Below are 20,666 nucleotides of genomic sequence, written 5' to 3'. Positions count from 1 at the left end.
AATAAGGTTCTCATGCAAGCAGGACACAAAAGCTGACTCAAATCCATGTTACCTAGAATGTGATACCATAAAGCACCCCTGCATCTACAACTAAGTACCATGAATAATACTGTTTCTATAGTAAAATGCAGTTCTATATTGGGATGGCAGGAACCCATCTAGCGGAACTCCACGGGCAGAAAGGATAGTGACATGTCAACACTCACCACACTCCAAGCTCAATCATATCCACAGAAATCTCTAAACTAGATCAATCCCTCTCCAGGTATTCTGCATTGGAGGATGAAAGCCTGCTGTATCACACAAGACAAGGGCTCACATCCCCACTTCGTATCCATACTCTCATATCTTTTTTTATTTTTATTATTTTTATTTTTTATTTTTATTTGGCTGCGTTGGGTCTTCATTGTTGTGCACGGGCTTTTTTTTTTTTTTTCTAGTTGTGGCGAGTGGGGGCTACTCTTGGTTGCAGTGTGCGGGCTTCTCACTGTGGTGGCTTCTCTTGTTGCAGAGCAGACTCTAGGCACGCGGGCTTCAGTAGTTGTGGCACACGGGCTCAGTAGTTGCGGCTCGTGGCTCTAGAGTGCAGGCTCAGTAGTTGTGGCATATGGGCTTCATTGCTCCGTAGCATGTGGGATCTTCCCGGACCAGGGCTCGAACCCGTGTCCCCTGAATTGGCAGGCAGATTCTTAACCACTGCGCCACCAGGGAAGTCCCTCATATCTTTCTTAAAACAACTATTACGGGGCTTCCCTGGTGGCGCAGTGGTTGAGAGTCCGCCTGCCGATGCAGGGGACACAGGTTCGTGCCCCGGTCCGGGAAGATCCCACATGCCGCGGAGCTGCTGGGCCCGTGAGCCATGGCCGCTGAGCCTGCGCTCCGCAGCGGGAGAGGCCACAGCAGTGAGAGGCCCACATACCGCAAAAAAAAAAAAAAAAACAACTATTACCACAGAGAAGACAATAAAATGCTCATCAAATACAAAAGAGCATGGTCACAGTGCTTGTACTGGAACAGGAGGATGCCAATATTGCAACATTCAAGTTTTAAAAAAGAACTGTTAATCACTAATAAAATATCTAGTCTACTATATAAAATCTAAGTGCTAATAACTTTTTCTACCCCAAGTCAAAAAGCTTGGTTGGTTTCATCAGTTCCGAGGAAAGGCCTCCAGAGAATAAGGAGGGAAGAGATTCTTGGTGGGATGGGGTATGCATCATCTCTTTGTCTATGCTAGAGGGTGTGGTGGCTATTAATAGGCCAAAGGATAGGAGGATGCTCCAAGTGGACTCAGTACTGATAGGGGAAGAGAAAATCATCTGAGAGTCATTTTTTCCAAAGTAAGTCTCTAGTTCCCATATTACCCATTTTAGAAAGAAATGAAAAGGGGAAGAGGGCATAAAAATGCCTTCCAGAAACCTGGTATGCTCTGCTAAAGTAAAGAGAGCAGGCAAAGAAAGCAATCTGCTTTGTAAAGTTCTGTTTTTCTCTTTTCCTTGCTATTAGTGTCTCCTGAACCACTTTCATGACCTTCCTTGGTTTTTAGACTAGGCGTTTTCCACAGTTTTCTCCAGACGTCTTGTCATGAAATTCCATAAGACCCAATCCCTAGCCCTTGATTTTCTGTCTTTCTCTTTCACTCACATGATCACACAATGAAAAAATGAGAAAATAGTGGAATCTCATCTTATATAAGGTTTAAGTTCTAAAGTCACCAAGTAAGATGGAAACTATGCATAGCCAAAATCCCTTAAATCACCAATGCAGTCCAACCTGGCTAGTCTTTCCTCTTGATTACTTTTTTTTGTCCTCAGTTAAGTACTAGATAAAGTGGCTGGCTTGTTGTTTAGGGACCACACAGATTGAAAATCTGTATTGTATCTTTAAGGATTAAAATCACTCTAAACACAGTAAGATGCTCATGGGAGGCACATGACAGGCACATGAGAGGAGAGGCAAAGAAGAGCGGATTCAAATCTTCCCTCTCACACTCATTCCAGGCACAGACTAAGGGAGTAGAATTGTGGACAGAATCATTCTGTATTTAGAATTTAATTCTCTTTCTTCTTGCCAAATGGTTAGAGATGAATCTGTATATACTATATGTGAGCCCACTGTACCCCCACAAACAAGATAATGTATTACGTTCAAGTATTCACTCATTTTCACTAAAAGAATGTGATCTGTAACAATGTCTATTTTTATTTTATTTTTATTTTTTTTAATATTTCCTTGGCCGCGCAGCACGGCATGTGGATTTTAGCTCCCTGACCAGGGACAGAACCCGTGACCCCTGCACTGGAAGTGCTGAATCATAACCACTGGACTACCAGCAAAGTCCCATCAATAGCTGTCTTTAAATATGCTTAACATCACAGAATGTTAAAGCCGGAAGGAAGAAATGAAGATAAGATTTGGACCCTGGCCTCAAAGGGCTTAGTCAAGGAGGGAAGATAAAACATGCATGGAATTAACTATAATAAAAGGAAGACTGTGACCCAAGTACAAAATGCTGTGGAATTTTAGACAAGGCTGGGCCTTAAACTAACCAGTAAATGGAAGAGAAGCTATCCAGGCAAGGGAAATGGCAAATCACTCAGTAACTCATTAACTATTCTTCAGGGAATTCCCTGGTGGTGCAGTGGTTAAGAATCTGCTTGACAATGCAGGGGACATGGGTTTTATCCCTGGTCCAGGCAGATCCCACATGCCGTGGAGCAACCAAGGCCATGCGCCACAACTACTGAGCCTGAGCCCTAGAGCCCACACACCTCAACTACTGAGCCTGCACACCACAACTACTGAAGCCCGTGTGCCCTAGAGCTTGCACGCTGCAACTACTGAGCCCACATGCTGCAACTACTGAAGCCCACGTGCCTAGGGCCCATGCTCTGCAACAAGAGAAGCCTTTGCAATGAGAAGCCCACGCACCGCAATGAAGAGTAGCCCCCACTTGCTACAACTAGAGAAAGCCCGTGCACAGCAACGAAGACCCAATGTAGCCAAAAAATAAATAAAATTAAAAAAGAAAAAAGAAAAAAATCATGGTAAAGTCTCCAAACAAAACAAAACAAAAAACTATTCTTTATGCTCTCCGAATAATTCTTCTTCTTTAAAAAGGATTACTCACTTGCTGGTTTTATGTTTTGTGCTCTTTTAAAAAATAAATTTATTTATTTATTTATTTTTGGCTGCATTGGGTCTTTGTTGCTGCGTGTGGGCTTTCTCTAGTTGCGGCGAGCGGGGGCTACTCTTCGTTGTGGTGTGTGGGCTTCTCATTGTGGTGGCTTCTCTTGTTGCGGAGCATGGGCTCTAGGCGCACAGGATTCAGTAGTTGTGGCACACGGGCTCAGCAGTTGTGGCTCACGGGCTCTAGAGCACAGGCTCAGTTGTGGTGCATGGACATGCTCCGTGGCATGTGGGATCCTCCAAGACCAGGGCTCAAACCCATGTCCCCTGCATTGGCAGGCAGATTCTTAACCACTGCGCCACCAGGGAAGTCCTGTTTTGTGCTCTTGAGTATGTATTGTTGACTGTAGCCAAGTATACTCATTGCATTTTACTCCTTCCTTAAAAAAAAAAATTCCTATAATGAGTCAGAGTTCTCTGTGAAGTAATTTTTTAAAAATGTTCTAGCAGGACTTTCTTTTTTGTCTACTGTTTCATCCTCCCTCATTTCCTGCCTGTTTGCAATATTGGTCCCAAATGCTAAGCACAACACTTTGTAAAGAAAATGGTCCAAGCTTTGTTCTCTTGAATTTTATCCTCTCTCTGGCTGGTTATCTGTTAACAAAACATGAGCTTAATACATTCTTACCACATTGAGTATGCTAAAGCAGGAGAGGACACTAAGGGAGTATAGCTGTGTGGAGAGTGCAGGCTCTGAAATCAGAGTCCAGGGTCTGAATTCTGTCTCTGCCACTTACTAGTTGTGAGACTTTGGAGAAACTGAGGCATCCTAGCTCTAAAGCTCAGTTTCTCCATCTGTAAAATGGGGAGAACAAGAGTTCTTACCTGACATACCTATTTAAAGATAAAATAAAATGATGCAGGAAATAGGGCTTCCCTGGTGGCGCAGTGGTTGAGAGTCCGCCTGCCGATGCAGGGGACACGGGTTCGTGCCCTGGTCTGGGAAGATCCCACATGCCGCAGAGCGGCTGGGCCCGTGAGCCATGGCCGCTGAGCCTGCGCGTCCGGAGCCTGTGCTCCGCAACGGGAGAGGCCACAACAGTGAGAGGCCCGCGTACCGCAAAAAAGAAAAAAAAAAAAAGAAGAAGAAGAATCACTGCTATGGGGGGATACAGAGCCACTGAAAAATTCAAACGAGGGAGTTAGTCAAAAACACACTTTTAATATGTCATTAGGCAGGTGTGTAAAGGGTGAAGTTAAGGGGGTAATATTGAAGGCAGAGAGAACTGTAGGAAAAAAGTAAAAATAAAGACAAAAATCATCATTTATTGAGCTAAGCAGTTACCCATTAACTCCAATCCTCAAAATAACCGTGAATGCATGCCGCGGAGCGGCTGGGCCCGTGAGCCAAGGCCGCTGAGCCTGCGCGTCCAGAGCCTGTGCTCCGCAGTGGGAGGGGCCACAGCGGTGAGAGGCCCGCATACTGCAAAAAAAAAATAAAAATAAAAAAAAATAAAAAAATAACCGTGAATGGTAGATGCCAAGACTCTTTGATTATAAATCACACCATTATTTTATGTATCACTAAAAAGGAAAATGTTGAAATGCTAATTAAACTGTGAAATGCCATTGACTGTAAGACAAATCTGGATTTGATATGTAAAGTTATAAATATTACCAAAAAAGGGAGTCTAAGAATCAATTAAATATGGTATCATCCCTGTTTTACAACTGAAGAAACTGAGGCACAAGGAGGTCTTTAGGAGGGATGCCTAAGTCACAAAGTTAGAATCTAGTAGAGCCAGAACCCATGAAGCCACTTCAGGCAGAATCCCACTCAAGGAACACAGGGCTCCTCCTGAGTCCACCCAGATGTTATCTCCCAAGGGAGCAAAGGCAAAGCTAAGTGATAGACTGATGTATGCCCTGAAACTAGTGGGTGTACACAGCTCATAACCTTGAAAGTTGAGGTCTAATTAGAATCTAGTTTTTAAAAATAGGCCTCTAGGGCTTCCCTGGTGGCGCAGTGGTTGAGAGTCCGCCTGCCTGCCGATGCAGGGGACACGGGTTCGTGCTCCGGTCCAGGAAGATCCCACATGCCGCGGAGCGGCTGGGCCCGTGAGCCATGGCCGCTGAGCCTGCGCTCCACAACGGGAGAGGCCACAACAGTGAGAGGCCCGCATACGGCAAAAAAAAAAAAAAAAAAAAGGCCTCTAGCTGTGTTAATCAGACATTATATCTGAAAAGTGCTTTGAGAATTAAAAAAATTTAAAAACCACACAAAATTTGGACAACCAATCAACTGCAACAATTAACCTACCAACTATATTTGAGTGCCCTGTACTGTTCAGATAACTAACAAACTATTACATAGTGACACTATTCCAAGAGTTTAAAACCTATTGGAAACAATTAGGAATAAAAACTTTAAAGCAAGAGTAAGAAGACAAATAACTTGGAGACCTACAATACTGGAGTTCAGAGAAGACTTCATCAAATGTAAAACTTGAGCTGGGTGCTGAAATCTTGAAAGCTTGTTAGGGAGAAGATGAGGGTATTTCAGGGTGGAGACAAGGCATAGGCAAAGGCAAAGAAGTGGGAATTGACAAGGTATGTATGAAAAACAGAGGAAGACTGTCTGATTGGCCTGAGGGGTCTCCGTTCCAAAGCAGAGACAGCCTGAGGGACAAGAGGATCCACAATCCAGAGATCCTTTGAGGTCAGAAGGAAGAATGTAGACTGAAGGGAAAATGGGAGAAATGTTTTCTATGGAAGATTAGACTGAGTGAAAAAGGTTGGGAGAAATACTGGATATAGCTGCTGTAGTTACCTAGAGCTGATATATTAGTTACCCAGGAAGGAAAAGGAAAGGAAAGGGGAAAGGAAAAGAGAAGGAAAGGCAGAGGTGGGACTGAAGCGGACCCTGAAAGAAGAACCAATACCATTTTGCGACCACTTGGAAATAGAAAGCGAAGTACACATCCGAGATTTCATGCCTTGAAGAAAGATGATATCGCTGACAGAATAAGGAAAGTTAAGAAGAGAAGACCACAGCTGAGTGGGTAAGTGGGTGAGGGGTAGGCAAGAGAGGAGGTGAGGAAAGTAGGAGACAATGAGCGGTTTGGTGTACACTAAGTTGGAAGTGATGGCAGGTCATCCAGATGGAAAGGTGCTGTACACTCCCATAAACACAAGCCTTTAGCCTGGGTCAGAATGAGATGTAGATCTGTCGCCCATCTGTATCAAAGCAGACGAGTGCCCAAGGATGAATGTAAAAAGAGAAAGCCAGCAGGGTGCCAGGGACAGACCTGTGTGGAATGTGCCCATTTCTCTCATTCTGTAGGTAGGAAAAGAAGCAGCAGTCTTAAAGCCCAAGGGGGTCAGGCCCAGTCAGCAAGGAACCTTCCATTCCTTCCCTGAGGTTTCTAAACAACATTAACATGATTCTTCTAGGGTAAATTCAGATATATTGATTCTGAAAATCTAAAGGGATGCACTTTATAGTGACTGGGCAAAAAAACAGGAAGTGCTCAACTCCAGGCTTTGACAGGATGACTTCCCTTCAGTGCTATCAGGAGTTCAACTGCAGGCGGATGGGTCTGGGCATCCCTCTGCCCTAACCTGCTAAAAATGTCTCACGGTACAGACCTGGCTAACTTCAGAAACAGATGGAGCAACTTGTTCTCTACAGAATATGGACCTTAATTCTTGGGGTCATAAGCAGATAAGGCCACAAAGATTCATCAATGACCAAGATGTCAATGTAGCAAATTGTTTTCCCCAATCTAGATGGATGTGCTTTCAGACTCATAAATGTGTCCTGAGGTGTACTCTGGGCCATTACCACTACTGTGCACACACTCCCTTGGCCCTCCCACTTGTACTCCGGAGTTAATCACAGTTCCTAGGCTAAGGTGAAGGGATAATGTGTAGACAATCTACAACTTATCTAGCTTCAAGCTCAGACTTTGCCTCAGAGCAGGAGACAGCAATTTAAACTGTTTACTGTATAAAGCTTACATTAAGAGAGGGCTGTACTCTTTCTTTAGTGCACTGGACCTAGAAGACCCAGGGTGATAAAGAGGCTATATATGTATATGCACATGGTACAACATTTTTGAAAAGTTAGTCCCCACACTTACCTAGCTCCCCTCTCCAGAGGCAGTGATGACTTTTCCGCTCCTCTTTCCCCATCCCTACCTCATCTCCTATTATTCCCCCCGCTTTCTCACTTCCATTCGGCTATACCAGCCCCAAGGCCTTTGGACTTGTTCCATTTACCTGGAATGTTCTTCTCCAGGGAAGAATCTATCTCTCTCTTCTCTTACTTTCTTCTGGTTTTTGCTCAAATGCCATCTTATCAGGGATGCGTTTCCTAAGCACCCTATATAAAATATCAAGCCATACCTACCCACCCCTCAACCTGCTTTATTTTCTCTCCTGCACTTATTACCACCTAACATTTATTTTATTTTGTCTCCCTCTAGTAGATATAAGATTCATGAAGAAAGGAATTTTTGATTAACTATTTCGCTGGTAGTAGATGGACAAATGAATTCAACAATGAATAACCAGTATGTGCCAAGTATTGTGCTAATATCTGGAAATACAGTAGTGAGCGAGACAGTCTGATCCTTACCTTAACAGTATCTGGAGGTGGCGGGGGGGTAAACAAACAAAAGAATGAAATAAATATTTACTATGTCCTAAGCACTTTCCATATATTTAATGCTCAAATCCACCATATAAGCTAGGTGCTATCACGATTTCCTGTCCACACATAAATTCCTAAGGCACAAGCCATATGGTTCTTAAGCGGCAGAGCCGGGAATCAAGCCGAGACATGCAGGCTCTGGAGTGTGTGCTCTTAAACAGGCAAATAAGCAAAAACAACACACTGTGTTAAATGTCACGGCAAAAGTAATTGAAGGTGCTCGGGTGGAAACAAGACAAGTATATCTATTTCAGTCTATGGGCAGTGAGGGGAATGCCAAGAAGTTTTCCTAAAACCTTTCCAGAACTGTCAGTCTGGAAATACAGGGGGATAGAGATTCAGTTTTGGACATAACTGAGTTTGAAGTGAAGTGAGTTCGGATTGTACTTTAGGAATCACTAGCAGAAAGATAACTGAAGTCATGGGATTGTGTGAGATTTCCTAAGAAAAGAGTGTCCAAAAGAAAAGAGAAGAGGGATCATTTAAGAGGTAAGAAGCTCAAAATGCCAGATGAAATGGCCAGAAAGGTAGATAAAACCTAAAACTAGAAACAAAGAATGCTTTAAGAATAAGGAAGTATCAAAACTGCTTGGTGAAAAGGGCACTGGGGAGTGTACATTGGACTTAGAAACAGAGGACAAGGTTCTCCACAGTCTGACCATTATCTACTTCTTCAAACTTCTCTCGGCCTAATCCCATACACACACCCTACTCTAACTCAGTGCTCTTCATCTAGGATAGCACTGCTCCCACCCCAGAGGGCATTTGGAAATGTATCAGGCAGAGGACCTACTAGCATTTAGTAGAGGGGGTCAGGGATATCCACAGTTCAACGAACAACTGCACTGCCCAAAATGCCACTAATGCCTCAGCTGGCAGACCCTTTGTCTAGCGGCAGTTTATGCAAAGTTCCCAATCTCCGGTGGCCTTCACCCCTAATGTTCCCATTCCTCCCTACCCCCTGTCATACCTTTAGCCTTTGTTCCTACTGTGTGGTCTCCTGGAATTCTGGTTTTGGAATCAGAAGTCAACAAATTTTGTAAATTTTTACATATCATATTTATTATAATATTCATGCATTTAAATTCTCAAATTCTGTAGTATAGTGGAAAGAACATGTTTTGTGTTTTTTTTGGTTTGTTTGTTTGTTTAAGTTTTAGGCACTTTAAGCCTCAGCCTGCTGATCTGTTACACAGGGATGTTACTATCTACTGTATTAAAGATGACTGGGCTTAAAGTACCTAGCACAATGCCCGGCACTTGGCAGCTGCCCAATCAACATTAATTTCCCTTTCTATGATTACCCTCCCCTTGAATGATTACAGTCCACCCATGGTATCTGTTGGGGGCTGATTCCAGGACCCTGCCACCAAATACTGAAACCCGTGAATGCTTAAGCCCCTTATATAAAACGGCACAGTATCTGCATATAACCTACGTACATCTTCCCATATACTTTCAATCATCTCTAGATTACTTATAATACTTAATACAATGTAAATGTTACATAAATAGTTACAAATACAATGTGAACGCTATATAAATAGTTGGCAGCATGGCAAATTCAAGTTTTGCTTTTTAGAACTTTCTGGAATATTTTTATCCCCCAAGTATTTTCAGTCTGAGGTTTGCTGAATCTGCAGATGTGGAACCTTCAGATCCAGAGGGCTAACTGTATTCTACTCAGGAATTCATACAGACCTCACTGCTCTTCTCACTTGGCAGTGATCTTCTACCTCAAGTTGCTAATGGTTTTCTCCAGCTACCTGACTTGGGGCCGTCACACCTGCTGCCCAACATGCTCCATATCTAGGACCTAGGCTCTCAGGCAAAAGCTATAGATGGGCCACCATCTATCCTGCCCCTCCTCCATTTCAGAGACTTGCCCCAGAAACAGCTATTTCTTTAAAGTTCCATTCTTCTTTCTCTACCTCTGATTAAATATCATTAAATAAAGAGCTCACGATTAGGCACTATGTTATTCTGTATAAATAATGTATATACATTTTAGTTTTATGAAGTACAATATGCAGATATACTATATATATTTGACTAAATGCAGTGCTTGTGATCACTGCTATAAAAAGTAGTACAAAATGAGAGCTCCCTCATATAACAACATGCCTCCTAAAAAACTGCATTCAACTTAAGGCTCCTTCTCCAAAAATGTTGCTTTAGTCCAAGACCCAGGAATGTCTCTATGTGACCCATCTTTATAGTTGCACCATGAACCTCTTGAGGACAGAATATTTGTCTTTTCCATCTTTGTATCTCCATATCTAACACAGTGGCCTCCTCATTAATAAATGTTTGCTATTTGATAATCACAGAAAAAAAGACAAAAACATTCTCAACAGACATCAGTACTTTACCAAGGTCAGAAAGCCATCAAGGTAAGGATAGGTAACTGGAAGCCTCTGTAAGGAGAGAGGAACCTGCCTCTCAGATATGGAAGCAATTTATTCTATTAGGGAATTTTAATTTTGTAAACCACCTTAAATTCATATGGGAAGCATATAAGACATAAATGCCAAGTATTTCATTAGAGAAACTGAAAAGCTGCTACATGAGATGCCTTTTCCTAAGATTCAATCATGTTTCCTTTTTACAAGTGTTCCTCGATTTTTCTGATACTAAAATTTCTAAGTTTCCACCTATAAATTGATACTGAAGCATACGTCGGATTTGTTTTGCCTCTAAGAAAATAAATGAAAACAAAACAAAACAAAACTGTGGTAGTCATTAGTAATATTCAAAACTATTTCAGGTTCTCCCCCATCTTGGGCACACCGTAGGACTGCACTTTCCTAGGCCTTTAAGTGAGAGCATGTGACTTGCTTTTGGCCAATGAAATGTGAGTGCAATGGATGCGTCACTTTAAGAGCCAACACACTTTAAGCGCCCAGGTGGAAAAGTACACGTTGATGAAGATTTCCATCAGCCTGGACCCCCGAGTGACTATAGTTAGCAGACACACACCACGGCCACACAGCCTGAGTGAGAAATTAACCTTTCTGCTACTGAAAATTTGGAGTTATGTTATTACCTAGTCTACCTAGATTGATACAAACACCAAGTCTGGCAAAGGGTTTTCAATTGGGGATCAAGAAATTCTGTTTTTTATCTCAGAGCAGGCCAATCCTCTTTTGCATCATAAATAATAATAGCAAGAAGTGAATCTCAATTCCAGCCTTTTAGGGCACCTACACATCAGCAATCCAGGTGATACACAATTTGTTTTATCTGCAACACAACCAAGTAACATCATTGGTAATAAGCTTTGCTATCACTACAGTCTTGACAAACACTAGGTTTTATTGAAAAGGCCGGATAACAAACAGCTCTAAAGGTCAAATTTTGCTGTTCTGTGTACAGTATCATCCTAATACCCTAAACCAGTAATAAGGAACGATTAAACAAACCAAAAAGGTTCTCTGTAATTTCAAGTGGCAATCAATGAGACTGTACATTGAAGCAGTGCAAAGTTCAAGCGCAAAGGAAAGTGAGAGTGTATACTGTAGCAGATATTACGTATAGTTTGGAGCAGTCTGAGCTTTTCTTTCCTTTTTTTAAAACAAAGTATAGCAATGTTAGAAATTTAAGAAATCATTATTGCTAATCTCTGAGCTGTCCTGAGGGAATAAGATACTGGCCTCTGAAAAATATTCTGCTACAAAATTCTTCTCAAGTCTCAGCAGAGAAGGGCTTGGAATGCGATGGGATAAAAGGCAGGCCTCGGCTCCCCTCCACTTTCTCGGGAGCATTCAGAGAGAAACACAGGTAGCCAGAGACGGTTAGACATGCCAACTATCACCTTTCACAAGAACTAAAACTCAAACAGAATGTCTTGTTCTTTTAGGCCCAAACAGCTCCTCCCTCCTCACTAAAAACACACAAAACGTGTGTCCTTTACTCTTCCTCCATTCTCTGAAACAGAAATCAGGGTATCTGCTTCAAACATCACTGGGGTGTGGAGGGCATTAATGAGCTTTCTTATCACAACCTCTGTTCCCAGAAGGGACACTTAACAAGCACCATCATTTATTTATGATCCTTTCATCTTAGGTCTCAACAGTTCATTTCAATTTTGAGCCCTCAGCATTTTCCCATTTCAGCAGCTTATACTTAGCAGAGATTTAAATTCCATACTACAGGGTTTCTTGGGCTCAGACCTGCCCCAAAGCATACGTTCCAAATCTCCTGAGACAGCCCATTGCAGACTGAAATCTATAAAAAGGCTGGATGAATTCCCTTGACACAGGCACTAAACCATGACTCTGATGACCAAATCTTGAAAGCCCAATTGAGTTCCAAATCCAGCTTTGCTGTTGAGGCACTGGTAGAACAGAATGTTAGGCTACTCACGTGACTGTCTTTGAACAAAACTCAATTCACCAAAATCAACACCAATACCCACCTCAGCCATGAAATTGAGCTGTGTTTGGGGGATTTCTGAAAACAGAAGGGAACCAACTGCCCCAGGCAAGATAAGCTCCAAATGGCACAGTCTGGAGAGTTGAGGACTATGCCAGAGCCTATGAAATCAAACTTTATTCCAACCTGCAGCATTTTAAATCATGAAGAAGCTTATGAGGCTAGAGACATGAGAACTCTTTAGTGACACTCACCTGTAGACAGCTCACTCAGTAAAAGGGGCCATGCTAGATCCAGGGAGGGAGACAAGGGCAAACACAAAGAAAAGAACGGTCTAGTCAAGTAGGGAAAACATACAAACTCACATAAACTAAGGTACATAAGGTCAGAAATAGCACTACATATTGTCCACAGAGATGACAGGCCAGGGTAACCAGGACAAGTTTTAGGGTGGTAGGATTTGAGCTGAGCTTGAATGACAGACTGGATTACAAAGAGATGTTGAAAGGCAATTCAGGCAGAGGCTCTGAAGCACGAATTACAAAGAGATGAAGACTGGTCCACTCTGGCTAGAGCAGAAGGTATCTGGCTAGAAATAATGGTAAGTGAGGACAAGACAGAATAGGGACAAACTGTGAACAGCATTGAATGCCTGGCCAGGGGGTCAAAGCTTGATAATGGGGGACCAAAACAGGTCTGTGATCAAGGGACCTAGTCTAAAGGGTGCTTTGGAAAATGAATCTAATTCCAGTGTGCAGGATCAACAAGAATGAAGAGAAAACAAGGTTAGAAAACCCAACAGACACAACTGAAATCAAGAGACACCATAAATGAAGACAGTGGCTCTCCTTGACTCATAATTGAAACTAGGATTATAAAATTTATATATATATAAAGGACATTACTGGGTCAAATGGGGAAAATTAAATATGAACTATATATTGGATAACAGTATATATTAATGTTAAATTTCCTGAATGTTATGTTGTGGTTAATAATTAATTATGCTGTAATTAAGTATATTAGAGAATTATGCACAACATATTATATAAGACAATGTCTTTGTTCTTAGGAGAGGTCTGCTGAAGTATTTAGGGTTGAAAAGTTATGATGTCTGCAACTAACTCTCAAATGGTTCAGGAAAAAAGTATGTATCTAGAGAGATATAAAAGCAAGTGTGACCAATGTCAATAACTAGTGAATCTAAACACAAGATATAAGAAGGACTCTATGGAAAGAAGCACAGGTTTTAGTGACTGACTGGCTGTTGGGGGCAAGGAAGAAGGAGGAAAGGTTTTGCGTGTACATGACACAGAATACTGGTAGCACCACCGGAAAAGGGAAGCTAAGGGAAGAAACAGTTTTCAGGAGACACGTGCTGAATCTGGCTACGGATAAGAAGTGGCAAGAAGAAACAAGATACTAGAATGAAATGAGAAAGAAATGTCTTTGAGCAGTTGGGAAAAATAAGACTCAGGCCACACATCAGGACTAGAAATACCAATTCACGAACTACCTAAGTGGATAATAGTTTAAGTATGAGAAACAGATGAGATCTAAGATAGAAGCAGGACAGGGAAAAGAGTGAAGTGAGAGATGACTGACATCATAATTTACTGGTAGAAGGTGGGACGAGAATAAGAGAACCAGGAGGGTTCTATGTGACAGAAACAAAGGTAGGAAAAGGATTAAGGCAGTGCTTCATGGAATGATCAACGGCATCAAATACTGCGGAAACACTAAAGAAGGTGAAGATTGGCAAATAGAATTAGGAAATAATCAGTGAATTTGGGGTAGAAGTGAAAACCAGGCTATAGGCTCCAGAAAAGGAACAGACGAAGTAGAAATGCAAGACTGGGTATAAATCACTCACACATGAGGAGGTTTACCTTAAATGAAATGGAAATGAAACGACAGTTAAAAGGAGCACTAGAAGCATGGGGAGAGCTGTATTCTGTAAGAGATTGGGACAATCTGGCGAAATTTGTAGTTATAGGAGAAGGAGCAAATAAAGACACCTCGGAGACGAGTTGAAGAACCGAGATTATGCTGCATATTAGGGAGAGATAGGAAGAGGACTTAGTTCCAGAAATGGAATGGAATAAACCTTCCTTTAAGACAGGAAGAAAGGGTGAGTGAAGAGGTGAAGAGAGCAGCGGTAATAAAAAGAGGACATTGACAAAAATAATTTAGAAGCTGAGAAAGAAATCTCAAGATTAGAAAAAAATTGCCAGGGCAGCAGGAATTGAGTCATTTCTGGACCTTACACAGGCCTGCTACTCCAGCCACAACTGCTTAGGGGAATGGGGCAGCTATCCATGACAACCCAACGCAGAGTGTAACCGCCTGATGGGAATTCCTGACTTAAGGTGGAGACTAATTAAGAAGGACTGTGTTCAAGGTGACATTCCTCCTGTATTATGACTGGTCCTTTGCCTATATGAGTAAAAGACCATTTTCTACTATCAATAGAAGATATGCCTGAATTAGCAACTGCTCTACACGAGGGCAAAGGTAAGCTTGAAATCCCACTGAAAGAAAGTCCCCTGTTGGAAGACACCTTTAGACATTCTACAGCCGAGTACAGTGAGATTTGGTCCTTGCATCATCACTTTTCAAAAACCTTAGGAGATATGGACAGCAATTTCCTGACGTCATAGAGCAACTAAAAATAAACAGTTCTATAAACTGTAAAAGAAATGTGCAGCAGCAGCAAAACACTTCATAGAACTCACCTGAAGATAAGACATATGAGAAAGAACAATATTTTTATGGCCTTTTATTTCCTTTAAAAGACACGTGCAATAAAATAGTTGGGACTGGAATTACTTTACTGCTTTAGCAGGTATCCTCACAAATATTTAAAGAACAATATTAGAATGATAAGGCAAAAAATCATGATTACCCCAGGAGATGGAAAAAAAGCTTTTGATACATTTTAACACCCTTTCATGACTAAAAACTCTTCGCAACTAGAAAAAGAAGAAACTTCCTTTAACTTGATAAAGAATATTTACCCAAAAACTTGCTATACTTCAAATACTATATATACAGCAAATACTGACAAGATGAAGACTTCGCTTTGAAATTATGAACAAAATGAGATGCCCACTATCACCACTTCTATTCAGCATTACACTGGAGTTCCTAGTCAGTAAAGCAAGAAACAGAAAGAAAGCTACAGGATTGAAAAGAAATGGGCAAAATGTTTACAGATAAAATATCAGAATTAGTAAGTGTTTAACACAATCTCTGAATTCAACATCAACTTGCAGAAATAAAGTGATGGATATATTATATAGCAACAATAAACAGAAAATGAATATTTAAAACATCATTACATAAAAAAACAGGTATCTAGGAATAAATTTAATAAAAGATATGTAAAACCTCTATGGGAAAAATTGTAAAAGTTCACTGAGAAACCTCAAAGAAGGCCTGAAGAAATGGCTATACCATAACATGGATAAAACTTGATATTGTAAAAGTGTAAATTCTCCTGAAATGTTTTATAGATTCAATGCAATTCCAATCAAAATCCCAACAGGTGTGCGTGTGTGTGCATGTGCGCATGTGTAACTTACAAGTTGACCCTAAATTGCACAGGACCAAGCTCAACTTCCCAGAGGACCCGCAACTGCCTCCTCCAGGTGTATCATCCTATAGGCCCCCCAAGTTTTCAGGTGTTAGGCATCTGGCATTCTGAGACAACTTCTAGAGACAGCTGGCACCCAAATAACAGACTACCTGGTATCCAGGCAGTTTGTCTATCTCCTCACTGGTAAGTCTGCTCCTGCAGTTGTCTGATAAATACAGAGGGCAGGGCTTCCCTGGTGGTGCAGTGGTTGGGAGTCTGCCTGCCAATGCAGGGGACACGGGTTCGAGCCCTGGTCTGGGAGGATCCCACGTGCCACAGAGCAACTAAGCCCATGCGCCACAACTACTGAAGCCCGCGTGCCTGGAGCCCGTGCTCCTCAACGGGAGAGGCCACCGTGATGAGAGGCCCGCACACTGTAACGAAGAGTAGCCCCTGCTCGCCTCAACTGGAGAAAGACCACGTGCAGCAATGAACACCCGATGCAGCCAAAAATAAAAAAAAAATTTAAATAAAAAAGAATATAGAGTTTCTTTTAAAAAAAAAAAAGAAAGGGCATTGGGAGAAGGGGGCGGGAAGCCACTCTACCAGAGACAGGCCCTACCAGAGACACACCTTGCCATGGTGACAATGGGAGGATGGGAAACCTGTGCCTCCTCTTCTCTTGCTTGGGAATTCCCAAGCAAAGCCTATCCCTTAATCCATGAGCTGAGAATGGCTTGGTAAGCAACAGGTGGCATCCCCAAAGGAATCCACTTTGAAACCAGGTGTTAACCCCAAGGTTAACACCTTGTATTTCACAATTTTAAAAAAATTGTTTTAAAATAATAATAGGGCCTATAGAAAGCATTCCTCTGTTCCCTCCATATTCTCAAGTCTCTTTAAGTCTTAACTTTTTTTCCCCACTAGTACAGAAGGAAACTAGAGCTATGGCTCTCCTTGACAGAAATTACCAGATAGCAGCACCTTTAACAACTGACAAGCCTAAAACCACTCTAATTGCCTGCAAAGAGGAGGTTGAGAGGTCTCTGAAGTTTCTAAAGTCCTTTCATATGAAAAGGGAGAGTAACCACCTCAAAAGTATCAGTCAGTCCCGGAAGTCTTGTGAGGCTATCAGGGAGCCCCAAGTCAAGTATCTATAAAAGGAATGGGGTTCTGTGATTCTCTTGCACCAAGCTGCTCAGGGAGCCACACAGCCAAGCCACATGTTGAGAGAGAAAACTGTACTCCATTCCAACACCCATTGCATTAGCCCAGAAAATGCTATCTGAGAACCCTGGGAGAGTTAACTGAGACTGAAGATCCTACTGGAAAATGAAAGTGCTCTAGATGGCAATGATGGATCTAAAAATAACCTATCTCGTCATGATGAAAACAGATTAATAAAGGATCACGGCATAGCAATGGGTAGTAGTCTCCTAAACATCATTATCTCCCTCTAAGGGCCATGGATCATTGTGACAATAATCAGTGGAAGAAAAACCAGGACCAAGCAAACCTAAGATGCACCAACCTCCACCAATGAACAGCACTGGGTAGAGCATGTGCCCAGCTGGATAAAATAAATGTGGCAGCTCCTATCCCCTTGCTGGCTATCTCCCATATTTAATTTGGCACATGAGGACATAAGCCATGTCACAGTTATGGTAGCAACACAAAACTGAAAACGTGTCCTTCGGACCACTTCAGTTCTGCCTGGCAGGCTTCCCTACAGAGTATCACCTGACCTCAAACTATGTTACTGATGTCTTAGTCACTATATTACTCTTTAGGAAAAGGGTACATTTTACTAGCTAAGTTCAAAACCATGATGTGTTTATTTCAAAGCTTCACTGTCACTGGACTATGCCTGAGAAACTCATTTCAAAATCAATACAAAACTATTTGTCTCACCATTGGCCTGGTAGCCATCATTGCCCTAAACCAAGAAGTCCGTCTGTGAAAACATGAACCATAATATAGGCCCAGTAATTATCCTGTGTGTGTTAAAACTGGTAACAAATCTCAGCAAAATACTCCCAAAACTATTAAACTTATGTTATTAAGTTTAATAACTTAGGTTCTAGGACTATCCTTAGAGTAAAAAAACCAAAAGAAAGAACATGAAGGTGTACAGATGGCTAGAGATGTCCAAAGTTCTTAGTTTCCTAGTAACCCTGGTTTGGGAGAGAAGGTTACCTTATCCATATGGAAGATCAAATCCAATTCACAAACATTTTCGAAACACTTATCCAGAGTCTCCACAAAAACCTAGGAAACAAGGAGAAATAGATACACAAGTCACATCTTCATAAATGTCACATCTGAAAGTAAAGGGGGCAGTCAAGATACTATTTACCTTATGATAAATCTCAAACCCCCCCCCCCCCCCCCAAAAAAAAACCCACCGCAAACCTCCCAGCACTAGCTGATCACCCTACTTATCCCAATTTGAAGGGGACAATTGAGGACAGGACAATCTTGTTTTCAGTATAGCAATACAACCAGCAGACACATGAGGCTTTCTTTCCCCCTTTATAAGATGCCAGCTGATATAAAAGAATAACGAAGTAACAGCTACTTATAATACTATGTCCTTTCCCCAAGCCTCCACATATACATGTAAAAACATTTTTCATTATCATGGTGCTAACATAGCTCTGTCCTGCTAATTTCAATGAACATTAACTTCAAAACACTTTTCCATGAATCAACTTAATTAACATGCTTACGATTTTAATTTACTTTAAATATAACATTTAAACAGAAAATTTATATACAAATTTATAATTTGTATATTATAAATACTTTATAATTAAGCTATAAGGGTATAGCTTAATGAATTTTCAGAATGAGCATATCATGTAACCACCATCCAAATATTGAAATGGAGCACTACCAGTTCCCTAGAAGCCCCCTTCATGCCCCCTCAGACCGTATCCTCTCCAAAGGTAACCACCATCCTGACTCCTACCATCACAGTTTAGTTTTGCCTGTCCTTGAATTTACATAGAAGGCGTCATACATCATGTACTCTTTTCGTTTGGCTTCTTTCACTCAACAATGTTTGTGAATTCTTCCATGTTGTTGCATGTCATAAAATCTTGTACATATTCACTGCTGTATAGTATTTCATTCTTGAATTTATTTATCCATTCTCCTATAGACATTTGAGTTTTTTGTTTTTGACTGGGTACAAATTGATATAAATGGAAACTATACTTCCAACCACTCTGGAAAACTATTTGACATTATTTACTAATACTCTGTGATCCAGCAATTCTACTCCTAGGTACATACTCAAAAGAAATGCATACAAATGTATGCCAAAAAACACATATAATAATTTCATAATAGCATTATTTATAACCCTATACATTTTTAACAATGACTGAAAATCCACTGTAAGGATAACATACATAAACATGGGTTTTCAGTCACTGTACTGGGCAGTGAGCCCTTAGAATCCGGCAACTCAAGTCCTTCAGTTTGAGGAAATTTCATCAAATAATTTTGTTGAGAATTTCCTCCCTTCCATATTCCTCATCTTTCTTTTTTTGGAGCTGTTTATATTGGGGTATTCGACCTCCCATTTTCTTATCTTTTCTGTCTCATTTTCCTCTCATGTTTTTAATTTTTAAGAGATCATTCTGCTCTGTGTTTCCTGTTTATGAGCCCATTTTTGTTTGTCTTCCTTTATTTCTCTGTGGCTTAGAGATAGGGGGCTGTTTGCTTTATTGTTAAAATGAGTTGAATTTTACTGTTGGTTTTAGTCTCCATTTTCCATGTCAGAGCCTTTCCTCAGATGTCTGATTATCCTTGTTTTTTATTCATAAGAATTAAAGGCTGATTGGAAGCTCTGTAATAATGGCTATTTGCTGGGAATCCTACCCTCCACCACGGCCCTGGGCTTTTAAATTTCATTTTCCTTAGATTGGTCAGATTTCCCAGAGGAATTTTACAATCTCCTGCCTAAAGAGTAAAAGACTAGCTGTCAGAAATTTGGGAGCTGAGTGGCAGGAAAAGGGTTGGAAAGTTAGTATACAACATTCACAAGGCATATGTTCACTTAATCCCCCCGACTTGTACCATCGACTATGTCTAGAATTGGAGAAAGGACTCAGGGATCTAACTGGTTCTCAGCTTTCCTTGACCACTCCACACCCACACCACAGTGAGACTCTGTACAGCTAGCTTTGTGCCTTTTGAGGGTTCCACAGTGTGTAGCAGGTTGGCTGTCAGCTTTCTCTACTGCTGGCCTGGGGTGTGACCTCCTTGGACCAGCCAAGTGAATACCAGGCATTCATACTCTTCCCTTCTTTCAAACAATTCCTTGCTACTGTCTTCTCTCCTGTTCTCTCTGTCCTTGTGGGTATGTATGTTCTTTTAAAATTCATGTTCTATAGTTTTAAAGGAAGAAAATGAACTTAGAAGTGTGGGAGCTCCCAAGAGGACTTTTTAAAACATGAAACTGACAAAATCTAAAATTCTTAAGAAAATAAAATGTGAAAGAATACCAAGAACATTTGGACAAACAATGATAATAAGAAATGACTGGTCTTACTAGGTATCAAAATTCATTGTAAAGCTTTGGTAATTAAAGGAGTGTAATACTAAGATAGAAATGAAAGTATGGATCAGTGGGACAGAATATAAAATACTGAAACATATACATGTTTATAAGAAAACAATTTTTTTTTCTGGATGGGATAAATCATTTTCATTACTATCAAAGGCATAAACACGAGTTGGAAATTTGTTAAAAGGTCAAAGTTCATTAAAAAAAAAACCTACTGTAAATTAAGGTAATGTAGATTAAAATGATGTAGATTAAAATGCATCATCTGTCTCTTAAATAAAGTAATACTTCCCATA

General features: G+C 41.0%; 1 protein-coding gene across 3 annotated transcripts in view; it reads right to left on the bottom strand.

Moving 5' to 3' along the window:
- Positions 1–20,666, bottom strand: part of AP3S2 (adaptor related protein complex 3 subunit sigma 2) — a 57,765-nt gene that overhangs the window by 11,917 nt on the left and 25,182 nt on the right. The window contains exons 4-5 of one of the 3 annotated variants that reach the window (XM_027089376.1): positions 17,991–18,062; positions 4,475–4,612 (exon numbers count right to left, since the gene is read on the bottom strand). In XM_027089376.1, coding sequence (XP_026945177.1) covers positions 4,478–4,612; positions 17,991–18,062 — 207 coding nt within the window. In that variant the 3' untranslated portion in view covers positions 4,475–4,477. Of the gene's footprint in view, positions 1–4,331; positions 4,613–17,990; positions 18,063–20,666 lie in introns of those variants that run through there. The other 2 variants (XM_027089375.1, XM_027089373.1) reach the window with 2 other exon arrangements.

Source organism: Aethalodelphis obliquidens, unplaced genomic scaffold, assembly GCF_003676395.1.
Source record: "Aethalodelphis obliquidens isolate GAN/ISIS:26980383/991018 unplaced genomic scaffold, ASM367639v1 scaffold65, whole genome shotgun sequence".
NCBI lineage: Eukaryota > Metazoa > Chordata > Mammalia > Artiodactyla > Delphinidae > Aethalodelphis > Aethalodelphis obliquidens.
This window is presented reverse-complemented; position numbering and strand designations above follow the sequence as displayed.